The sequence below is a fragment of the Pimephales promelas genome, chromosome 10 (assembly GCF_988280905.1).
Source record: "Pimephales promelas chromosome 10, fPimPro1.hap1.1, whole genome shotgun sequence".
Lineage (NCBI taxonomy): Eukaryota > Metazoa > Chordata > Actinopteri > Cypriniformes > Leuciscidae > Pimephales > Pimephales promelas.
Genome location: NC_142778.1, coordinates 14,183,527 through 14,206,960, shown reverse-complemented (window position 1 = coordinate 14,206,960; position 23,434 = coordinate 14,183,527). Strand labels below are relative to the sequence as shown.

General features: G+C 39.6%; 1 protein-coding gene across 1 annotated transcript in view; it reads left to right on the top strand.

Moving 5' to 3' along the window:
- Window positions 1-23,106, top strand: part of cd151l (CD151 antigen, like) — a 69,752-nt gene extending 46,646 nt beyond the window's left edge. Inside the window, exons 4-8 of the mRNA XM_039681834.2 lie at window positions 10,233-10,307; window positions 10,381-10,485; window positions 10,570-10,731; window positions 13,898-13,984; window positions 21,886-23,106. Coding sequence (XP_039537768.2) covers window positions 10,233-10,307; window positions 10,381-10,485; window positions 10,570-10,731; window positions 13,898-13,984; window positions 21,886-21,945 — 489 coding nt within the window. The 3' untranslated portion in view covers window positions 21,946-23,106. The remainder of the gene's footprint in view (window positions 1-10,232; window positions 10,308-10,380; window positions 10,486-10,569; window positions 10,732-13,897; window positions 13,985-21,885) is intronic.
- Window positions 23,107-23,434: the final 328 nt, after the last annotated feature.

Below are 23,434 nucleotides of genomic sequence, written 5' to 3'. Positions count from 1 at the left end.
TAACCTGGCGACCACAGTATGTGGGAGCTCATAACCAGGAAGGCCTGGTGAAGCCTGTAACCCAGCGACCACAGCATGTGGGAGCTCATAACCAGGAAGGCCTGGTGAGGCCTGTAACCTGGCGACCACAATCAGTGGGAGCTCATAACCAGGAAGGCCTGGTGAGGCCTGTAACCCGGCAACCACAGTATGTGGGAGCTCCCACAGATGTCTCTCCGTGGCCACCATAGCACTGACGGAACAGCAGATTGCTTGGTGGCCCGGAGTCCCGCAGCAGATCAGTCTGGTAGGCCTGAGGACCACAAGGGCGTGCAGAACCGCACCTGCCTGACCTGCTGCCGTGTACGCTTTGTCATTCAAGCATGAAGATGTCTTGAGCAGCTTGGATGACAGGGTCAGAGCTCTTAGTGAAGAGGACCAACCAGAGACGAGATAGTTAGCCAACGTCTCGTCCACTGGCGGCATCGACACATATCCGTGCTCCAAGGCTCCCTCCACAGCAGCGAAACTAGCCCGCTGATGCAGATAGAGACGTGAGGCGAACGGATTCTTCCATACCCTCTCAATCCCAGCGTGGAGATCAGAAAGGAATGGAAGGCTCATCCGGGCTGGTGGCTTATGGGTGGGGAGGAACCAGCCATCCAAAATACCATGAGCGGGTTCCTCCCAGACGCGCCTCCACTGCAACTGCAATCTGTCTGTGGCGCGCCCCATAATGTCAACCAGCTCAGCGTACACTGGGCAGGAGGGCTGAAATGGTTCGGTCTCAACCAAACTGACATCCTTTTCTATATATATATATATATATATTACATATTACAGCCAACTCCTGCCCTGCCCGAAGAGAACAGTTACAGATTCACCAAAGAGAGAGAGCGCTCATTTTCTCTCTTCTTAGATGTTCAGCGTTAATCTGTAACTCACCCTCGTCAGCTGGTAGATCATCCGCGAGGTTAACGCCCCTCTCCCGATAATCTGCCAGCTCCATCTGAAAGCTCCACGAGCTCAACCGCCACTGAGCCTCAGCCCGAGCGGAACCGGAACCGCGGGGTTCAGATGCCGCGCCCACTTCCCTCGAGAAGTGGGTCAGACGAGAGCAGAGAGTTCTGAAAGGAAAACTCTCAGTTCGCGGAAAAAACTCCCTCGAGAGCTTCCCGCGAATGCTCTTCTCTCAGGCAGAACACGCACAGATTGTGTGAATCCTCCGGTGTCAAATATCTGGACACAAGTCGGCACACTCGCGCAAAGTGTTTCTCCACGTCTCTGCGCGCTTAATCGTTGATACTATCACACAGACAAACAGTCCCTGAAGACGAAAAGATGTTGTCACGGTTTCAAGGCGCCCTTCTTATACATCCAGATTGACGCGCTCATCATTCAAGCTGATGATGCACGGGCTGTCGCCGGTCAACCTGATTACTGTGAGTTGATATTTGATTTCAGACACCTGTCACACCTGAGGCGTTCCCCACTGCGTCATTCGACGTATTGTTGAGTTCCCTTCGAAAGGGAACAAGTGGTTCCAAGAAAGCGAAAGAGTTTGGAATCAAACCCATCACCAGATTCAACAAGCTGTGAATCGTCAACAACACTTCGCTGATGCTCGTCGCCGTCAGAACCCAGAATATCAACCTGGACAGTTAGTCTGGCTTACCACGAAAAACATTCGGCTACGTCAACCTTGTCGCAAACTCAAACCCAAAGTACATCGGACCATTCCCCATTGTAAGACAAATCAACCCTGTCACCTATCAACTGCCCCCAGAATATCGGATCCATTCCATGTTTCACGTCTCCCTCTTGAAGCCACATCATCCACCCGTACCCAACTCAGTCACAGAACCGGCTCCAGAAGATAACCCCCCGGTACCACCTATTGAGCCAGAGTCCATTTATTTGATAAAGGAGATATTGGACTCTCGACGTCGAGGGGGTCAACTGGAGTATCTTATAGACTGGGAGGGGTATGGACCAGAGGAAAGAAGTTGTATATCAAGGAGAGACACCCTTGATCCCAGATTGCTCCTTGAATTCCACGCTCAACATCCTGACAAACCTGCACCACGGCCCAGAGGTACACCCCCACGACGTTGAGCGCGGACTCTAGAGGGGGGGGGTAATGTCAGGAGCCAATCAGAATCCACAGCATTCACCACACAACGATCACTCTCCCCGGAATACTAATCACCCGCACCTGTTCACAATCAGCAAGCCTCATCAATCCCTGCATAAAAACACCCAGTTCACTTTCAGTCTTTGTCAAGCCTCCAACAGGAACAGACCATATCATTGGACTATGTTAGTTTGATGTTGATTACACTGAAAAGGATCTGCTCACCTGAAATCCTTTCGATGAAGTGTCCTCCTCGAATTCACCTCTGAAACACTGCAACTCTAAATACTCACCTTTGAACTTGTAAATAAAGATTTATGTTGATTCACTTACCTCTGTCTCCGGGCCTGTATCCTGACAACAGGGCTGAGATTATCACAAATAAACACAAGATTTCGACGCATATCCAATGTTTGTGCACAAAAAATAAATAACATTGACTTTTTGCCTTTATTAAACATTTAAAAACTTCACAAATTAATATGGAAAAAATAGGCTAGATTTTACTTTCTAAAAACTATATTTTGCCCGCAGTGCTAAATGAGAAGAGCATGTCTCGAGAACCATAGAGAGAGAAGATTTATAGGTGATTAATAGGCTAATCATAATAAATGTGTCTGAAAAATAACGAACGATGGATTTTTATTGCTTAAATAAACAGTTTTCTAGTGTCGGGATAAACATATCTCCATCTCCGCTGTAAAGCGGATGCACCTTTAGAGAAATGCACCTTTCGGATTGTATAATCAGACGGTATTTGCTTTCGATTTGAATTTGTTTGTTTAAAAGTGTAAAACTTTACATGTTTCAAGCTGTAGATAGGCTTTTGTTTCAGTTCATTTATGAGATGTGCTCCAGAGATCATGAAAGCGCGATTGTTTTATTTTATTATACAAATACACAACGTTTTCTTGTTATTGTGAGTTTACACAAATAAAAGTAGTTGCAAATAATGTATTATGTATAATGTATTTTTTCTGTATGACCAGAAATGCTAGATTATTTTAAATTGTTCCACTGTTGATAGGAACATGCAAGTGTTTGCGGCCGCGGCTCAGTGACATGCAGTGCGTGCTTCACACAAACGCTTGGATATGCGTTAACCCTTTAAGACCGAAGGGAGCGTCGGCGCTCCGGTTTGCGTGTGTCTGTTTAACAGCCTATAGAAACTGAAACCAAGTGGCTAGCTCAATCATTCTTTTTGCATACAAAACCAGAGATATAAAATGGTCAGATCAAGCCTCCAACATGCGCATGTTGCGTTGTTTTCACCCTCTAATGAGTCTGTACAAAATGCGCAAAATGCGTTTCTCAAAAAAATCACAAAAATGCATTGCACGTCTTTGCACACAATCTGTAGATCTGCGATTGATAGTAACGCCTTCCGATGGCGCATTGAGGTATCACGTTCGGTGCACTATGGCAGATCAAGCCTCAACATGCTCATGTTGCGCGGTTTCCACCCTCTAATGAGTCTAATAATGATGCGTTTCCAAAAAAACACACAAAAATGCTTTGCACGTCTTTGCACACATGTTCTATAGATCTGCAATTGATGGTTGCGTCTTCCGATGATGGATCACGACATCACTTCCTGTGCACTTTGACCCCAGCTTGTGTCGCATGTAGTGACGTCAGAAGCTGCGTCTTTTGGCCATGCGTTTGACTGAATATAATAGGTTTGACTCGCACTTGACTCCCATCTGCTATATGTTCCTTCTTATCATTATTGTCTTTTTACCATTGCTTCATTCTATCATTTCTTTCTCGTTTATACACTCGCAAATACAAGCACATTCACACACACACAAACACACAACGTTATGTCAAAATGAAAGTACACGGACGCACCGAGTTCCGTCTGCTCATCGCCTTTATTTATTTATTTTATATTTATTTTATTATTAATTGTTCTGACAGGGTCTATTTAATTTATATTCTAACCAATTCAATGTTCAATCAATATTCAAAAGCAAAATGTTATCTGTTTGACCACAAATGTAATTGAATATTTTACATATGGCATATTAGTGTATCTTAAAAACTAATTGATGTAAACAGTTCAAATCAATTCTGTATAGTTTTAAACTATTTTATGCACATTTTTCTCATCGACAAGTTTGAGGTTTACATTTATCATTTTTTGTATTGAATGAAATATGTAGAATTGTTTTTTTAAAAATTGTTGTTTTTTTTGTTTTTTGTTTATTGCAAAAAAATTTTATTTTTTATTTATTTTATTTTTTTTTATTGCATTTTTGAGATATTTATCTTGGTACTATTGATTTATTACAAACATAGCCTTCAAGTAGATGGCATATGAAAATGCTCAAAAGAATGACAGCACAGCATGTAAAAATAGAAAGATATACTCTGGTGGAACTATTCTATGGCAGGTCATAAAGGGTTAAAAACCTGTTTGTTTGTTTGTTTGTTTGTTATACTCTTAGCCCATTATTATTGTCTAAGACTGACATTTGACGAATTGCTTTGTTCTTTTTTTTGTGGATAAAAGCGTCTTCTAAATAGGCCTATGTAGCCTAAATGGAAGTGGAAGTGGAAGGGCGGCACTGGAGAAGTGTGTGAGTGGGAGGCAGAGCGGCAGAGAGATGCAACAGAGTTGTGAAATTGCTGGTGTGGCTCAAAATGGCCGTTATTTCAAATAGCGTAGCATATTTTAAACCAATCGGTTAACCGGTTTCAACCGGCTAATGAGGCTCGGTGGTCGATCAAGAAAATGTTTAGTTTTCGCCATCCCTAAAAGCAGACAGAGTTTGTTTGCAAAATGCTGGATTTGTTTGTTTACTATTGGCTATTGCTATTGTTAATTCACTCCATATACTGTCTCATCTTTAATGGACGCGTTTTGAAAATCATGTGTCGATCTCGCCAAGATTTAAGAAGAAGTTGACAAACGGTTATACTGCTGCTGTTGTATCGCTGTGGTAGTTTTAACCACTGACTCTTCACATCCTCATTAGGGGTGGCACGGTACATGAAAAAACACCCGAACCGTTCGGTTCGCTTGTCTCGGTTCGGAGCGCGTGTGCGTCTCACGGTTCGACGCATGCGCAATGTAACCTCGTGCCCGTATGTGACGTGTGTTTTCTTTTCGCGCGACATAAACTTGTTCGACTTGGACCGGCGCTGCACAGAGCGATCGGTGAATAACATCAATCTAGCGCGAGTCGGCTCCGTATGCATTCATCACTTTCGCGGTATTTGATGTCATTACCGATCGCTCTGTGCAGCGCCGGTTCAAGTTAATAAACAAGCCAGTAAAAGTGGAGTATGGAGCGCTGCAGGTCACGGCACGCGGAGAAATGGCAAGTGGGAGAGATGAGGGAGTTGGAGGATGCGCCAGCGTCGTATAAGTCTATGGTATAAGTCCGGTGTGTGGGAACATTTTGGATTTCATGTTATGATATTTTAATTTAACTACAGTGGCACTTTATGTATAGATAAGAGCTTCAGTCATACGTTTCCAAACCCTGCACTTTAATTTTAAGTGGAAAAAAGTACCCTCACATTTTGGGAATAGAAGCATTGTTGATACTGTTTTTGTGTTGAGGTTGAATTTCAATTTCACTTTATGTTTATGGCCTTTGCTATTGCTATAGCTTAATTATCTATAGGCAATGAGGTTTCATGTATATTGACATTTAAAAGACAGTGTTTTAAGAGTTCCTCTCTTTTTCTTTTAAAAGATAGAATTTTGGTAAGAGCTACAAAAGTTAGCAGTTGATACATGAAAGTTAATTTCTTTGTGTAAATAAGATTTATGTGATAAAAATGCACAAGTTCTTGTAGAGATAGTGATACACATTCTCCTTTTTTTGCCAAATAAACAAAAAGCATGTCAATTTCTTCTCTCTTGCTGTATCTAAATCTCACCTAGCTTTCCTCTGAGATAGTTCCAAAATGTGCTTAAAGTCAAAGAGTCAAATTCAGTTTGTGCATGATTGCATGAATATAATATATATTTTTTTAATACTGTATCCTAAAGTGTGGATAATTAAGCTATATATCACATGCTGAAGTACATTTCTGGAGTGTTAAAGATTAAAAGAAAAAATAACAAGAACCGTACAGAACCGAAAACCGTGACCCTAAAACCGTGATACAAACCGAACCGTGGGTTTTGTGAACCGTGCCACCCCTAATCCTCATCCTTTGCAAGTGTAATGAAGATAATTTTCTTTTGCAGTGCAGCCTTCTGCACATTTCGCTCCTTAGCCTTCTGGGTAAATACCATACCCGCGTAATCCTTCCAAGGCTACAGCGCATTGCTGACTTGGTGCTGCCAGAGAGTCAGTGCGGCTTCCGTGCTGGTCGTTCCACCTTGGACATGATTTTCTCGGCACGCCAGCTTCAGGAAAAGTGTGCGGAACAGCAACGCCCATTGTACATGGTGTTTGTCGATCTAAGGCTTTCGATTATGTGAGTCGCTCTGGTCTCTTCCATGTTCTGCAGCGACTCGGTTGTCCAGCAACTCTTTTGGCAATACTCCAAGTCTTCCATGATGGGATGCGGGCAACCGTACAGTTCAACGGTGTCTGCTCAATGAGTTTGATGTCTGCTGTGGAGTAAAGCAGGGGTGTGTCCTCGCTCCCACCTTGTTTGGCATCAATTTCTCGGCCGTGCTGCGACAGGCGTTTCCTGATCCGGTTGGGGTTCTGCTGCACACTAGGTATGAAGGAAACTTCTTCAGCCTGGCTCATCTGAAGGCCAGAACCAGGGTGAAATGCGTCCTTTTGCAAGAGTTACTTTACGCAGATGACACTGCCTGCCTGGCTCACACTGAACAAGAAATTCAGGAGATGTGCGATTCTTTTTCTGCTGCCTGCACAGAGTTCGGACTTACCATAAGCCTCAAGAAGCAGACTGATCTCATGAAGTAGTGCGTGTATGACATGCCAATTCGTATTTCCATTTTTGGTGTGCTATCAAGACACATAATCGTTTTTCAGCGTGTTTATGAATGCCGTTGACTTAACGTTATTACTGTATATATAAATATATGACTTACCTCAACCCCGTCCCTAAACCTAACCGTCACTGGGGTTAATGGCATTTATGGCTGTTACCTTACCATCCTAGGAAAAAAAAAAAGATATGACTTACCTCAACCCCGTCCCTAAACCTAACTGTCACTGGGGTTAATGGCATTTATGACTGGACATTTGACGGCGTGTACAGACACTCGGACGTTAATGGCGTAGACATACATGCGGATACACGCTGATAGCTCAAAATGTGTAGCGATAACACGCCACTTGACTCGAAAGTGGCGTGTATGTTTACGCAAAAGTCATGATGTCATGTTGCAAGAAGACAGTGGTGATGGCTCAGAACGTTCCTGCTTCCCCTTACGTCACCATCAATGGCACAGTGCTGTCAGCTGTCGAGAAATTCGGCTGCCGGCGCTGGGGAAGTGTGTGTGTGTGAGTGGGAGGCAGAGTGGCAGAGAGATGCGACAGTTGTGAAATTGCAGGCGTGGCTCAAAATGGCTGTTATTTCAAATAGCATAGCATATTTTAAACCAATCAGTTAATCGGCGCAGGCTCGGCAGGGCTGATGGTGATCGCAGGCTCGGCAGGGCTGACGGTGAGCGCAGGGGTGAGCTCAGGCTCGCCAGAGCTGACTGTGAGCGCAGGCTCGGCAGGGCTGACGTGGAGCTCAGGCTCGGCGGGGCTGACGTGGAGCTCAGGCTCGACGGGGCTGACGTAGAGGACAGAGCTTAACCGAATGGCAATGTCAATATATTGAGCTAGAGTGTTTAGTGAGGGGTATTGTCAGGCATGAGGTAATTAAGAAGCTCATTCATTCCATTTCGAATGTCTTTTAAGACGGCATCTTTAAAGTTCACCCCATGGCTAAGTTTATAAAAGTCGTCGACAAAATCCTCAATTGATCGGTTACCTTGACTGAGGTGGAAGAGACAAACTGCTGGATCCATGTTGGCGAAGTCTTCTGTTATGAACTGCTCCAAGTAGTGATGTGACATTTGAAGCGAGGCGTCGGAGCTTGTGTCGAGCAAAAAGGGGCGTGCCAGATGAAGCCGCGATTCGAGGCTTGTGTTGTTAACGTGAAAATCACGTGACTGATGACAAACGAGGCCTCGGTTTGTGTGAAAACGTCATCGGTTCTGTCTGAGTGTCGTTTGTTCGAATCTCGCGCCACCTTGTGGGTGTTGTCAGGAGTAATTGAATCAGTTGAAGTAGCGCCAGGGAGTCAGAGTTAGAGAGATGTTTCATCGTCGTTATATATGTGTTAGGGCTTTATATTATTACATTATTAGGTTAGATTAGTTATAGTTTATTGTTAGTATTAATTATAGCTATATTATAGTATTGTTATATTAATTAGATAAGATTATTTTGATTGCTTTGGATTTGGACTGGACTGGTTTTTGATTTGGATTGCCCTTTTGGAATTGTTTGCTTTTTGTGACCTAATCCTTTTTTCTTATAATAGAGCCAGCAAGAAAGAGCTTATTATTATTTTACTGTCTTGATATAGCTAATAATCCTCACTATATGGCTGTATAATATTTAATGTCTAAGCCTGAACACACTTGAAAAAATTCTGTTCCTCAATAAAAATAATGTCTAATCCTTCCTTCGGTCCTCTACGTCCCCAATCCCATAAGCACAACACAGCACAAAAATAGTAACAGTTCAATACACAAAATCACCAGAAACAATTCTTAACCTTTAACACCACACTTTTCTGTTGCACTTTACTTCATTACACTCCCTCCACCATAAGCACTGCACTCAACAGTGTAACTTTTATTGTTCATACTGTCACTATCCAAATAATTTATGAATAATTAATTAACTCTGTGTGTGTGTGTGTGTGTGTGTGAGAGAGAGAGAGAGAGAGAGAGAGAGAGAGAGAGAGAGAGAGAGAGAGAGTTGTCTCTGTAGAAGTAAGTTCAGACAGAATATACATATTTTATTTTATTCCCAGGCAATGGACAAATGTCTGCTCAGGTATTTGTATTATTGCAAATGAAAGGTTACAGACATTAACAGTGAGAAGAAAAAATAAAATAAAACGGGACAGGGGGGTGTATATGGACATCATAAGTCTGCTCAGGTCATCGCTTCAGAATTAAATAATTTGTTTGCTATTTCTTTGCACAGTAGCTAGGTGTCACTAGTGAGCAATACTGAATGAAGCTTCGAGTAATGAACCTTTGAGTGAAGCAATGGGCTGCGAGGTCTCAGTGGTTCAGGAAGCCTCATTTTGCCATCACTAGCTCCAAGACTTGGAGATATAGATCCAAATGCAGCTTTATTTAAGCATAGTCATACAGGTAGGGTCGAGAATCAGCAGACAGGACAATTGAGAATAAACAGTGGGAATCCAAGAAACAGGCAGAGGTCAGGGCAGGCAGCAATAATCAGAATCAAAAACAATCCAAAGTCAAAAAAACAGAAAACAAACACGGAAAACGCTCAGAAATGCAGACACACAGTACAACAAGACTTGAGCAAATGAACGAACATGGTATAAATAGACAGACTAACAGGATGAGACAGGTGAATGCAATCAGTGAATGAGGTACAGGTGAATGTGATCAGTGATGGTGAGTCCGGCCAGTGAGTTATGGGAAATGTAGTTTGTGAGTGATAATAGTCTCATCTGGAGTGCCCTCTGCTGGCTCAAAAAGGTACTCCAGCTGGTGACCGTTACAAGAACAATGATCAAAACATAGATGTAGTTGATTGAGTCCATGAATACCGCCAAAGCTTGCATATCCCTTGACATTTCATTCAGTAATATAACGTTTAGCATATAAACAGCATATAAATACGTTGATTTATATGCTGTTTAATGTTTAATGATCATACTAGCGTACATATGCGACAATGTTTCTATCACTATTTTGGATCTGGAGATTCTGTACTATTTCAGAAGATGCATAATAGCTTCCCCTACCATATAACAGTGAAAACATGGATTGCCAGAAAATTCTGTCAATGCCGGAGAAACAGTTTAAAGGCATTTATCATTTGTTCTGGATATCATTATTTCAATTGCCATCTCTTGTTGCCAATTGTACTTGAAACCAAATCTCTAATACCCATTGTCCCTCTTCTAATTTCAGTATTTTGTCCTATTGCTGTGTGTTTTCCTGTTGGAAATCCTTGCTGGAGTTTTGGCCTACATTTATTACCAGCAGGTCAGTTACTTTGTTCATTCATTGTTTGCTATGCATTTGTGTCTTTCAATGTTACAATTTGTGAATGTTGTAGCTGAATGAGGAACTGAAGGAGAACCTGAGAGAGACTATGGTTCAGAAATATCATCAGCCTGAGCAGGAACATGTGACAAAGGCTGTGGACAAACTACAGCAGGAGGTGGGACAACTAGCTGTTTGCTAAAATGCATTTGTTATTTACTTGAGTAGTTTGGGGCTAATGATTGCTTCTCCCTCTTGTCAGTTCAAGTGCTGTGGCAGTAACAACTCCTCCGATTGGGCGGAGAGTGTTTGGATCCGCTCTGGTGATGCTCAGCGACGGGCTGTCCCTGACAGTTGCTGTAAGAGCCCAGTCATACAGCTCTGTGGTCAAAGAGACCACCCCTCAAACATCTATAAAGTTGAGGTTAGTGTACTGCAAAGGAAATTCTTGCACTGAACAAGAGCTGAAATGTTTTCTTATGCTTATATTGGATAATATAGGCCATTTCACACGTTTTATTATACAATTGCAGAATTAACATTCCCAATAAAGATTCCACTCAGAGACTTTCTGTGTTCATACAGTATGTGTAGCGACCACTCATATATCAATCTGTAAAAAAATATTGAATATTTCCTAAATAGTGTTATTAGACTAACGTAGATGATTTGAGGAGCTGAGGAGAAGCTGAAAAATAATGAGATTAGAGAATATTGCTTAGGGTTAGAAGAATGTGTTAGAAAGATGTTGTATGAATTAATCTGTAAAGAAATATGGACCAAGTTGAGTTTATAAATATTACAAATATATTATGCTGACAAAAAAGTAACCTTCCAAATCAATAGGAGTATAAATAAAGCTTGAATGCTTGTGGAACTGGGGATCTGGGCCACCGTGTTGGACAGTTATCTCTCCACTGTCATAAGGAAAGGAACTGGGAGCCCCATTTCTAAAACGAGATTTGATCTTAGAGTGTCTGTACGCTGACATCCATGCCTGTGTTCATATCTATAAAAATGTCTTTAATGTGGAAAAGTGCTTAGTGCCATCATCAGGGTCTGAGCAGACATATGCACTTTTCATTGTGGCAGAGTCAGAATACTGCAGGTATTTTAAAAACTAAGCAATTCTTGCCACTTGCCATTCTCAATTAAATGATTTTGATGCCAACACTTTTACAAAGTGGATGTCAGAAACCATTCAGCTGTGCACAAATTCAAGAGAACTTGTGATTTTATAAATTTCACTTCTGGAATAGTTCGTTCTCTTAATCACACCTACGCACATTTGAGAAATGATTGTAAGATCAAATGCAGGATGGTTTCTATGCAACATTTTATAAATGAGGCCCTTGAAGAAGGAAACATTCACATCTACCACAAAATTTGCGTAGTCAGCAGGGTCTTTACAGTATACTTAAAAGTATACCCAAGAGTTGACTGTCCCACTCAAAGAATCTGATAGCTGGCGAAGAAAGTTTGCATTTGGAACTCAGGGGCACTTGCAATTATAGGAGTCTGGAACTCCACGGCGGTTGATTGGATAAAGCAATTATATAATGGCTAGATATGAATTGGAAAAGTGAAGCAAGAGATGTGAAGAAACAGACAAAGCTACAAATAAAGCTCCAATAGAAATGGTTAAGAAAGCAAGAACAGGAGAATAAGGATTCTATAACAAAACGGGACAACGAAAGAGGAAAAGAAACATTTCCCTCTCCACCTCCTTATCATGCAGTATTAGAATCTGCATCTGCCTCTAACAGGCATTTTGCCTATTAGAAATACATGGTCTGTTTTAATGTTATTTTAAGGTGGGGTTGAATTAAATGAATGGAAAAACTCTAAATCTTTTATTGAATTTTTTATTTTAATCGGGCAACAGACCTTATCTGTAAAAAACAACTCTAACCACAGCTACTTGTCAAATTTTAGTTCCGGGTCAAACACAACTCTCAGATTACTTATTTGGTCACGCCAATAGAGGGAATGCGCGTGACGTCACCGTCGGCCGGCGTGCCTGCAGTTCCTCACAGTGAGTGGCAAAAAGACTGAGCGGCTGTATATGTGTTCAGCGTGAATACCGCGAAAAACAAACACAACACACACAAATAAAGTGGGAAAGAGCTTTGCGATTGACTGTAGGCGTACAACTAGATTTGACAAAACATCGGAGGTATATTTTTACAGACTGCTATGGAAAGAGGAGCAAATGGATCGCTGCAATTCACAGAAACAACTGGACTCCAGTCAGCCAAAGGTGGATTTGCAGTTATCATTTTGTGTCAATATGCTGAATTTAGCTGTAAAACCATACCCGTATATTTTGTATTGTTATACATTAACAGCTCATCAATTAAATATTTATCATTGCATATTCTGCATTATTGGATGTTTTTTTAATAAACACTGATCAAAAAACGTATAAAGTTTTAGAGCTGGACGATATGATATATATAGGATATAACACTGACATACATGTAAGTGATCACCCGGATTTAGACCTACCTATATTATATTTATATAAAGCGTTCACAGGCAAATTTGCTTTATGTTTAGGTCTTGCTTTTATTTCCCCGGTGTCGAAATCAGGCAATAAATGTCAGGCAACACGATTCCTGGCTGCATGTCAATATCCATGGATCACTGGATCTTTAGTAAGTTGTAAGTAACACTATATTGAGTCCAACATTTAGTTTAAATTGATAAAATTGTTCGATTTAGTCGCATTTCCGCAGTTTTCCCCTATTGAATCCAGTCACGCAGCAGATCTTTTGCCACTCGGTCAGGCTGAGGGGGGTTGTCACGCGGGAAAGTCACGTGTCAATGCATTCCCTCTATAGACAAACCCTTGACCTAAATAAGTAACAATATCTGTGCATCCTCTGGCAGGACCAGAAATCATAATCTGTTTTTTTCTTGGTTTAACTGAACAAAATTGTGATCCATCCAGCTCTCAACGTCTTCCAGACATGCCAGAAGTGACTTAAAAACACAGTTCTCTCCTGATTTCAAAGTGAGATAAATTTGTGTATCAGACATAAAAATCAGGCCAAGAGACATAACACAAAGAAAATTAAATTTGGCCAATAACAGAACCCTGGAAAACCTCACAAGTAATAGGTGATTACAAGTGGTTGATGGAGGAAAAGTCACCAAAACAACCTGTTCTCAAGAATAAAACCACTTTCCTCACTTTCTACCATGCTAATAAATAGTACTTTAATTACGGGTATTAATATTCGCTGTAGAGTTGCTAGTTATTGCTCGTTTAATTGAGCGCTAGACGATTCATTTGATAAAGTGAACAGTGATTTTGTCCAAATTCCCTATGAATAGAATGAATTCTCTTTGAGATAAATTTACACAGAGAAGGGATTAATTGCACTCACATCAAAATAACTGTTCCCGGATTTAAATGTAGTGCTAATTTCTGATGTTAAAATTGTTAACTTTATTAAGACACAACCATATTTTCTCTGCTATTTTATCTAAAAAAAAGTTGTTTATTATTGTGTTAAAATACTTGTTTTACTACTTGAAATATGGTTGACTTTTTGTTTTGGATTTTCGTCTTTTTTTTTTTTCAGGGTGGCTGCATCTCAAAGCTGGGGAACTTCATTCTGAATCACTTGCAGATCATTGGTGCGGTGGGAGTGGGCATAGCCTGTGTGCAGGTCAGCTGAAGCACTGCAAAGTGTAGAGGACACATGTACTGTAGCTGAACACTTGCACTTTAGCCACCCTTAAAATTGTATCATGATCTTGTTTAAATACTAAAACCGAATGCATAATACAAACTTTTTTTTTATGACCACTTTTACCATGATTGAGAGGTCAAAGTCCTGTCACCCCTGATTGACATGGCAGGATGTGTCAAACATGTATTGGTCGGATGTGAATTTCTGTGCCTATCCCAATAATCACACTTGCACTTTTCTACTTACATGACGTATTTCAGTATGTCATACGTATTTCAATGAAACTTCAATTTGAAATTTCAAATGAAACTTTGAAATGCCTGTTCAGAAGTTCCTATGTAACAAAAGACCATTTATGAACCCTCTAGAGTCAGCAAAGGCACATTTTACACACACTGTATAGAGCGCAATCACTTTATTCCTGATAAAGTGGAAACCTCTTAATGTGGGCACACCCACGAGTAGTGTGGACTATTCATACAGTAATTATCAGTGTGAGCATGCAAACATGCAGAACAATAAGCCTCGAGGAAATTTACCTCAGAAGAAGAATGCGACCTGACACTGCTTGATCCAACGGAGGATATCATTTCTGAAGAGTAAGTAACTTGTTCTTAGTTACATTAATGTATTATTTTTATATTAGTATTTGCTCTTTTTACTAGTTGGGCTTTCCTTAAACTATATTGCCTGACTTAAATGTTTGAAATCAAATAAAACAGGTTGAAATCTGAAATATATAGCAGGGAGCCGGAGTGAAAAGGAGAGAATATGAGGACATAACCCATAACTGGCTGACGTGCGTACAGAAAGTTCCTTTCAAAGTATCAACAAGGACGTATTTGCGTTCAGCCAGAGAATGTCTAATTGGTTCAGCATGTTCACCTGCTCAATTTCGTATCTCTAGTCGCTCTCTGGTATCGTTGTCAGTTGACAACATCACAGTTAAGTCACCAGGGCTGGGCGATATATCGATATATTTCAAATTTGCGCTATGATCCTTGCTCCAAGCAAGCTGCTGACTGCTTTTGTAAAAATATGTAGCAGCTATATCGTGCATTCTGTCAGTCCTGGCACCTCCGTCTCAACGCGACAAATACTCGCAATATTAACGCAGAGGAACGGCTACATCAGTTCAGTGAGTTCACAAAAGTTAATTTGCATGTGCTTTAAAGCCTTGCCGGTTAAACGTGTCATTCACTGCTGATGCGCTGTTCTGAGCGCGAACACCCGACGTGCACATGTACTAAAGCTTGTCTAACAGCGCCTGGTTGCTGGACTAAGTTATCTTTCGAGTATTATTTCGCTAATACTCTCAAATACACACAAGGTTTACATAAGAACATTTGGTTATGTCTAAACTCAAAGCAAACCGAGAAATGCAACACTGTAAATGTTGTTCCAAACCTGTATTCATTTATTTCTTGTGCTGAACAAAAAAGAAGATATTTTGAAGAATGTGGGTGACCAGACAGTTGCTGGTCCCCATTGACTTCCATAGGGAAAAATTTACTATGGAAATCACTGGGGTACATCAACTGTTTGGTTACCCACATTCTTCCACATTCGGGCTCCGTATATTAATTTAATTAATTAGAAATGCTTTTTGATTACTAAAATTTTATTTAAACATTAAAATAGAGTCTTTAAGGTTTACAAAATGTTTACAGAATGCTGCTGGGTGCTCCCTGCACTTTGTTATTATTATTATTATTAACAGTTCTCATATTCAAAGATATGTTTAAAATCATTTAAAGAAATTATTTGTCAGAACTTGATTTTGACATTAATTTAATATATATATATATATATATATATATATATATATATATATATATATATCGGTTCAAAATATTGGTTATCTGTCTATTTGATCTGTAATAATCGGTATCGGCATCGGCCCTGAAAATCAACCCCTAACTTGGAGACTCCAAAATGACTCCTTATAACCAAATGATATAAAGAGTCCATATAATACATAAATACATGCACCCTAAAGCACAGACGAAAAAACATTACAGAACAGAACTTTTCAGAATTTACAGTGCACAGTACCACAGTGACACATGGAGATGCCTAAGAGAAGCTAAACCATTCAAACTCAATCTTGACCTGACTGCACATGCCTAGTACAGTTCACAAATCAAGTCAAATCAAGTATACTTATATAGCACTTTTCACAAAATTGATGCATCAAAACAGCTTCACTGTATCAATCAAAACATAATAACAATGTTCGTTTCTTAGTGGAAAAACATCCACGTTTGGTAGAGCTGATCAAGGGTATTATTGATTGGTTAATTAATTTGAATATCCCCAACTGAGCAAGCCAAAGGCAACAGTGGCAAGGAACTGAAAAACTCCATCAAGTGACCTAATGGTGACCTAAAACTCCAATGGAGGAAAAAAAAACCTTGGGAGAACCCAGTCTCAGTCGGGGGCCAGTTCTCCTCTGGCGTTTATGAACTAGAGGCCGGATTTACAGTAACTGTAAGGTAAAAATGTATATGAATGTCTCTAAACAGACTTTAAACACGAACCTGCTAGTGGCGTTTACATGCGCATATCAAATTTATAGACGAGTTGTTTATCACTTCGAGGAAGGGACATGAAGGAAAACAAATTTATTAAATATTTCATAAAGGTTTAACCTTTTAAACTAACCTTTGGCCACTTTTCTAGGTACAGCTGGGCCTTTTGTCTCTATGATGACAAATTGATTGGATCACCACCAATGCCTGACGCTGTCATCCTGATGAACTCAAGTAACCAGCTGAATCATTTACAGTATATGCATTGTTCAGAATAACAACTCCTCTATGTTACTCCTCCCCCTTGTAAAGTATATAATACAGTTCTGTATTTTAGTTAGTCAGACGATGTTGGAATGACTGCAGCTACCAGCAATAAATAAGTTCTGCTTGGAAAACGTCCATTGTCTCCTGGTCTCCTCAGCTTCTAATTTTTCTACAAGGAAAAATTTCCCCACAGACGCAAAACGAATTCACAATGCTTTATCTGTAGAGTGGGAAAGGGATCCTCCATAGGGAGAGGCTAGCTGGCACTTCAGCACTGCATTGTCATCGTCATGGGATCCAGGCTAAGGTCCTCGTCAGTTCTGGAAATGGCCTGGATCCGTCAGGCTGAACAAACCTCAGGATAAACAAAGACACTCAAATTAGCGTATATGCCATTCTTCTTATGAACATCAATTACATTTTTAACTTGAGGTTTTTTGGATTTCCAAATTCGGGGAACAGGCACAGTCTCTATATGGTATCTAGGTGAAAGAGCTTCTATGTGATGGTATTTAGTCTTGTGAGAAGCGAAAATGAGCGAGAACGAGCGAGAAACACAAACTGCTTTATGGCAACTTGACATAATTCTATGATACTGTGTGCTGATGAGAACACATGCCACAACAAAAGTGGAAATCAGCGAAGATAAAACTAGAGTTGCGAAGTCCCCCTTTAAGGATGTTGAATTGAACACATTTGTTAACGCATTGACCTTGACAGCCCTAATATGTTATGATATATACACTCACCTAAAGGATTATTAGAAATATCATAATAATACTGTGTTTGACCCCCTTTTGCCTTCAGAACTGCCTTAATTCTACGTGGCATTGATTCAAAAAGGTGCTGAAAGCATTCTTTAGAAATGTTGGCCCATATTGATAGGAAAGCATCTTGCAGTTTTGGAGATTTGTGGAGATTTGTGGGATGCACATCCAGGGGAACGAAGCTCCCGTTCCACCACATCCCAAAGATGCTCTATTTGGTTGAGATCTGGTGACTGTGGGGGGCATTTTAGTTCAGTGAACGCATTGTCATGTTCAAGAAAACAATTTGAAATTATTCAAGCTTTGTGACATGGTGCATTATCCTGCTGGAAGTGGCCATCAGAGGATGGGTACATGGTGGCCAGAAACAATCCTCAGTTAGGCCATGGCATTTAAACAATGCCCAATTGGCCCTAAAGTGTGCCAAGAAAACATCCCCACACCATTACAACACCAGCCTGCACAGTGGTATCCATGATGGATTCATGTTGTCATTCTGTTCATGCCAAATTCTAACTCTATCTGAATGTCTCAACAGAAATCGAGACTCATCAGACCAGGCAACATTTTTCCAGTCTTCAACTGTCCAATTTTGGCGAGCTCTTTCAAATTGTAGCCTCTTTTTCCTATCTGTAGTGGAAATGAGTGGTACCCGGTGTGGTGTCTTCTGCTGTTGTAGCCAATCCACCTCAAGGTTGTGCGTGTTGTGGCTTCACAAATGCTTTGCTGCATACCTTGGTTGTAACGAGTGGTTATTTCAGTCAAAGTTGCTCTTCTATCAGCTTGAATCAGTCGGCCCATTCTCCTCTGACATCTTGCATCAAGAAGGCATTTTCGCCCACATGACTGCTGCATACTGGATGTTTTTCCCTTTTCAAACCATTCTTTGTAAACACTAGAAATGGTTGTGCGTGAAAGTCCCAGTAACTGAGCAGTTTGTGAAATACTCAGACTGGCCCGCCTGGCACCAACAAACCATGCCACGCTCAAAATCGCTTAAATCACCTTTCTTTCCCATTCTGACATTCAGTTTGGAATTCAGGAGATTGTCTTGACCAGGACCACACCCCTAAATGCATTGCAGCAACTGCCATGTGATTGGTTGATTAGATAATTGCATTAATGGAAAATTAAACAGGTGTCCCTAATAATCCTTTAGGTGAGTGTATAATATGACATAAAACTTGAAAAGTAATTTTTCCACTGTAATATGATGAATGTTAGAATATGTTTAGACTAGTGTATACTATAAAATTTGCAAATATCTTCTCAAATATAGATATTTAACATGTGCTAAACAATAATATAGTTTTCTTAAATATAGCTGTTCTTGTAATCAGAATACTCTCAGTTTGCTCTTTTTTAGAGTGACCAGATACCTGCACTACAGCTGGTCTGCTGACTGTTTAAGCGGTTTTCCTTTGAGAGCACTGTTCTAACTTTCAGGCTGTTAGGGCAATTGGAAAGGGTCACAAATACAACAGTACAGATGTCAGAATCAGCTTTCTGTACTGCTACTTTGGACTGTTTTTCTACTTGAGCATGGTAAAGGTGAGCTTGATCACTGATTTCTAATGGTGGGGCAGTTTTTTCTTCTGCGCAAGAAGCAAAAAACACCAGGAATGCCACCAGGAATGGCATAAAGTTTAGTGGCTGTTAACAAGAGTGTACCAGCAACTACTGAATTATTCCTAGTAATACTTTTGATCAAACGATTAAAATATATTTATGTAACCACTGTTTTGGCCACATCTGAAATTGGTCATACCACTGACATTTCCTGAGTCTCTCAAGTGTCTCTCAAGTGTCACGCATTGACAGTCACTCATTCGGGTATTTTGTCACGCACTACCACCTCGCATTGTAATTTCTCACGTGGAAAATCTATTCATAATATATTTAATATGGCACAGCGGCCAAATTTTCTCTGCCCAGCGTCGTTCTCACTATGGAAACGGCAGGAATCAAGCACGTCTCCCTCGGAGTTCTTAGTCAAGCCTGCCACTTATCAGCCAATCAAAAAATAGAAAGGGGCTACACAATAGCCAATCAGAAAATAGTACTATTGTATCTGGGTAAGATTCAAGATAAGCCATGATTTCCTGTTTTAATGTTACAAAAAATTGACACAAACAATGACAGCTTGACTGCTGTTTGAGAATTATCCCCAGATAATTAGCATCAGTTTTTCATGAGCATCTGTAACTTAGCCAACAGTTTTACAGCCTGTTCACTGACAACACCTGCTCAGTACAAGTCATATTTTCGTTATCACACTGACTGACATATTGTCACATTATAAACATCTCTCTCTCTCCAAATAGGCTTAATAATTTTATTAGCATTAAATAAATTAAAGTATAATTTAATTTAATTGCAAAGTCGACGTTAAAGGTCACTTTTAAAATCATGTTGTATTTTATAATTATATCCTGGCCATGATGCATTAATCAGTGCATCCGTCTTTCAAAGATGTCAGGTAAAACACAAGCATCCTCTCATTTTCCCCGAGAGGAAAGCCCCCTAAAAAGGCCAGGCTAGAGGATGCTGGCCCAGAGAAGGTTGCAAAAGGGGTAGTGGGCCCGTTAGAGGAGGAGACGGTGAAATATGTTAGAAAACTGTGCTCTTTCAAGGACTGGCATTTAGTGCATGGACAGAGTAAGGCAAGTGTCTGAATCAGAGCCTACATACACAGTTAAGCTTAATGATAAAAGTTTACCCGCTTTAAAATAAAGTGATGTACAGTTTTATCAAGAGCACTATGACCCACAACAAAAACCAAAAAACAATGTTAATTCTCAGTAAGTGCTGTATATACATTATGGATATTTACTCTCAAACAGATGATGTCGACGATTACACTATAGACAGAGTAAAGTTAAGTCCCTTGTTGCCTTTATTTGCCTAACTTATAACATGATATAATTGATTTGGCTTTATCTAATAATTATTAGATTTATGTTGGTGTAGAAATGAGTGTGTATTTTGCAAAAATGTTTGCAACTGCATTTTATCAATTATTTGAAGCACCGCAATTAATAAATCATCTTTTGTTACATAGGAACTTGTAAACAGACATTTAGAGATTTATTTTAAAATGCAAAGTATTGAAAATCAAAATGTGTGAATAAAGCTCAGTTAAAATAATTCAGTACTTGCATTTTTACAAATATATGCAGGTAGCTGGAAGCTGTTTTATGCAAGGGGGGCTGAGGGCTGGGTTGGAAAATATGTGACGTTATTATGTTGTGGCTAATGACAAGACATGACATTTCTCTGTACTGTATGTGTTGTAGCCGTTAAAGAAAACATATATTTAGTTTCATATGTATGTTTAAATATTATTGGCAAATTTTTATTTTTTTTATTTAATGTTAATAATGAAAATGAGCATGCAGCATGAGAAAGATATGATATATCATGAGATGCGCAATATGTCTGACATGGGGTGGACATGATTTTGTCCACTTCATTGAGTTTTGTTTTGTAGAAAGACTCTTTTTAAAATATTTTCGTTTTGTATAAATTGTATCTAAATTTTGATCAATGTTTTATCAACTTCCATTGCACTTGAACTGTATGTTGACTGAAACTCAGCTTGTGTCTCACAGATTTGAGGAAAAATAGGCTATCTATTATAGAAAGCGTGACATGTCCACTTTTAAACAAAACTATTCAAAAACGAAAAGAAATAGGCTATTCTTTGATTATGTAGCTAATCCATTTGAAATGTGCATTTCTCTCTGGGGTTCATGGCGAGACCGCATCTTCAACTTCATATCTTTTAATCTTTAATCCTCATATCAAACACAGTATGTTATGTGTTATGTTTATTTTAATTTATTTTTTTATTTCATGTTTTTAAGTACAATATTATGTTAGTCTCAGCCCCCATCAGGGTATGTATGTAGGCAATGTGAATGTATGTAGTGTGTCCCATCGGGTAATCAAAAGCCCTACACACACTTGCAGTCAAAATACAGGAAATTCGACATGCAAGTAGACAAGTGATCTATGAGTATGAGTATTGGTGACAGTTCCTATGAAGTATGAGTATTGGAGATAGTTCCATAAATGCATGGTCACATCCTGCCATGTCACTCAGGGGCGACAGGATCCTAATGACCCGTCAATCTACAGGGAGTGACAGGGGTCATAAATAAAGAGCCATAATTCATCAATTTGACACATGGTAAATAGTGAGTAGTTCTATCCTGTGATTTTTTTTATTTTTTGTCACTACATTATGTATAGTATGATATTATGTGGAATTGTATGCATATCATGCTTATCCTCTGATACATTCTTTCAGATTTTCGGCATGTTTTTCACCTGCTGCCTGTACAGGAGTCTGAAAGCAGAGCCATACTGAAGAGACACAGCTCAACTACTGCATTAATCAATGAACATCATCCTCCATGCCATTTTTGTTTCACAAATTTTAAAGGTGAAGTATGTTTCTGGGACACTATAGTGGCATCTAATGGAAATGTCCTTTCGCGTGTCGTGCCTCCCCTAACTCAAACATGACAAATACATCTCTTATGGGTTCTCATGAAGGCATGTCTCAACAGGTAATACTAAGCTATTTTTAATAAAAGCACAAATTAGGAATACTTTTAGCTGTTTTGCTATGTGTCAAAAGTAAGCAATGAGTAGACTGCATCCAACATAGCTGCAATAGGCGCGTTTTTTTGACATGACACACCACGACTGTTTGTGGCGGTCTACATTGGATACATGAAAGTAAACATAAACTGGTGCATTTGTGTTTTTGAACGGGTGGATGATAATCCTGTATGGTACTGAAGCTTTCATTGTTGCATTTTATATCTCAGCACCCCTTGGCTTTGACCTTTTCCTGACCTGTTTAATCTTTGAACATCTAAATGCAGCACATTTTTGCTTGCACTTTTTCCCCATGTCACGCGCAAGTGATGGTCCCACACTGAGTAAACACCCTCTTGCTCCGCCAGCTACTGTAGACACTCCACTCTCACAACAGGTTGGAAAGATGGATCTGAGCAGACTGCTCTCAATAAAAACATTGAATGTTTTGAGGCTCGATGTTTACATTTTTTGTAGGAGTTAAATGAATTGCATACTAAAAGTAGTCAATGAACCATAAACTGGATTAGGAGAATGTATTTTAACATTAAGAAAAAAATTTAAATTATTATAAAAATTACTTGCATACTTCACCTTTAAACAGAAAGGAAACCACTGAGGAATCTGCAGACCATCTCTGATTCAGATCATTAAATCAAGTCCTACTACACACAGACACATATCCAGTTATAAATATACAGTTTATGATTTTATAATCATTCACACATTTAATGTACTACTGAGCTAGAAAGTTAATTTAAATCCTATCTCTAAATGGCTTTATTATTCTTATTGATTCAAGGGAATAACTTAAAGTTTGTACTGTATTTTATATATGAAACCGTATATGTACTTGTTTTGTTTTGTTTTTTCTTTGTGTGATCTCCCAGATCCTCAATCAAAATATTAAATCTCTCCCACAGAACTTTTTGTTCTTTGTTCCATTTAATGCTACTATGTTATTAATGCACCAATAATGGCACCAGGCACAGTTGTAAATATAAGTTTCAAAACACATGGAAGTATAAATGACAAAGGTCTTTGATATAAAAAAAAAAAGTTATACACAGTCATGTTCAAAAGTGTACATACCCCTTGCAAAATGTTAATTATTTTTATTGATTTAGTACTGTCCAGAAAAGAAATGTTTACATATAGGCACATTAACACCCGCCAAATGCGGGTGGATTTCAGTGTTGGCGTGTAACGCATTCACTTCGACTAGCTACTTTGGCCGGTTAAATTTTATATAT